This window comes from Wasmannia auropunctata, unplaced genomic scaffold (genome assembly GCF_000956235.1).
Source record: "Wasmannia auropunctata unplaced genomic scaffold, wasmannia.A_1.0 LD336106.1, whole genome shotgun sequence".
Taxonomy (NCBI): Eukaryota; Metazoa; Arthropoda; class Insecta; order Hymenoptera; family Formicidae; genus Wasmannia; species Wasmannia auropunctata.
The window spans coordinates 3,221,547-3,222,425 of NW_012026784.1; the positions used below are offsets into that span (position 1 = coordinate 3,221,547).

General features: G+C 40.6%; 1 protein-coding gene across 1 annotated transcript in view; it reads left to right on the forward strand.

The window, feature by feature from the left end:
- The first annotated feature begins 102 nt into the window (after positions 1–102).
- LOC105456684 (cytochrome P450 4C1-like) overlaps positions 103–879 on the forward strand; it is a 1,345-nt gene continuing 568 nt past the window's right edge. Inside the window, exons 1-2 of the mRNA XM_011700907.1 lie at positions 103–211; positions 786–875. Coding sequence (XP_011699209.1) covers positions 103–211; positions 786–875 — 199 coding nt within the window. The remainder of the gene's footprint in view (positions 212–785; positions 876–879) is intronic.

Here is an 879-nt window from a genome sequence, read left to right on the forward strand (position 1 = left end):
GTTTGAAACGCGATATTTCCCTAATGAAGAACGTATTATAGCCCAAAGGCTATCCGCGATAAATCTTGCATTTCGGCAACGCATGCACAGCAGCGAGCGGAAATGCAAGAATGCAAGCTCGCGAAGCGAGCGAGCGCAAATCAAGGTCGCATGGGAAGACCACACCTGACTTCCCATGCCCAAATATGGTCCGATCGCGGACCATCGCGAAGTAAAATAGGATACCGAGAAAATCCTATATAAGGGGCTGCCTAATCGTGCGCCCGACAGAGTTTGATCAAAAGAGTAATACCGACTACACGTTATGTGTCGCGACAACACTTACTCCGAGTGCCGGCAAGACAGCCGCCGCGACACGAACGCGGGATATACACATAGCCACGAATATGGAAACGGGAACATAGAACTGTAATAGTATCAAGAAACCATTTGTAACGAAAGAGAAATAAAAGTGTTAATTACTGTAAAACAGTGTCAAGCGACTGTGTCTCTACTCCTACTTCGCGTATCCTCGTGGGTTCCTACCCTTCAGGCGGACCGATCCCCAAAAATATTCCTTGTTGCACCGAGAGGTACAACAAACGTCATCCGATCTGTGGGAGTCAACGTGATTGCGGAAACTGATATAATATTCCACGTATAATAATAATAATAATAATAATAATAATAATAATAATAATAATACATATTATAATATTATTACAATATTGTATAATGATGTATAATTTATAATAATAAAGCACTATTAATATTATTGTTTATTATACATTTTCGTTACTTAACAGGCTATTACGTCGCCATCACGCAAGACGCATCGATTCTCAATACAACCAAGAAAGAAATGTACAATCTGATGTGCAAAGAGTTGGAAGAAAGTTG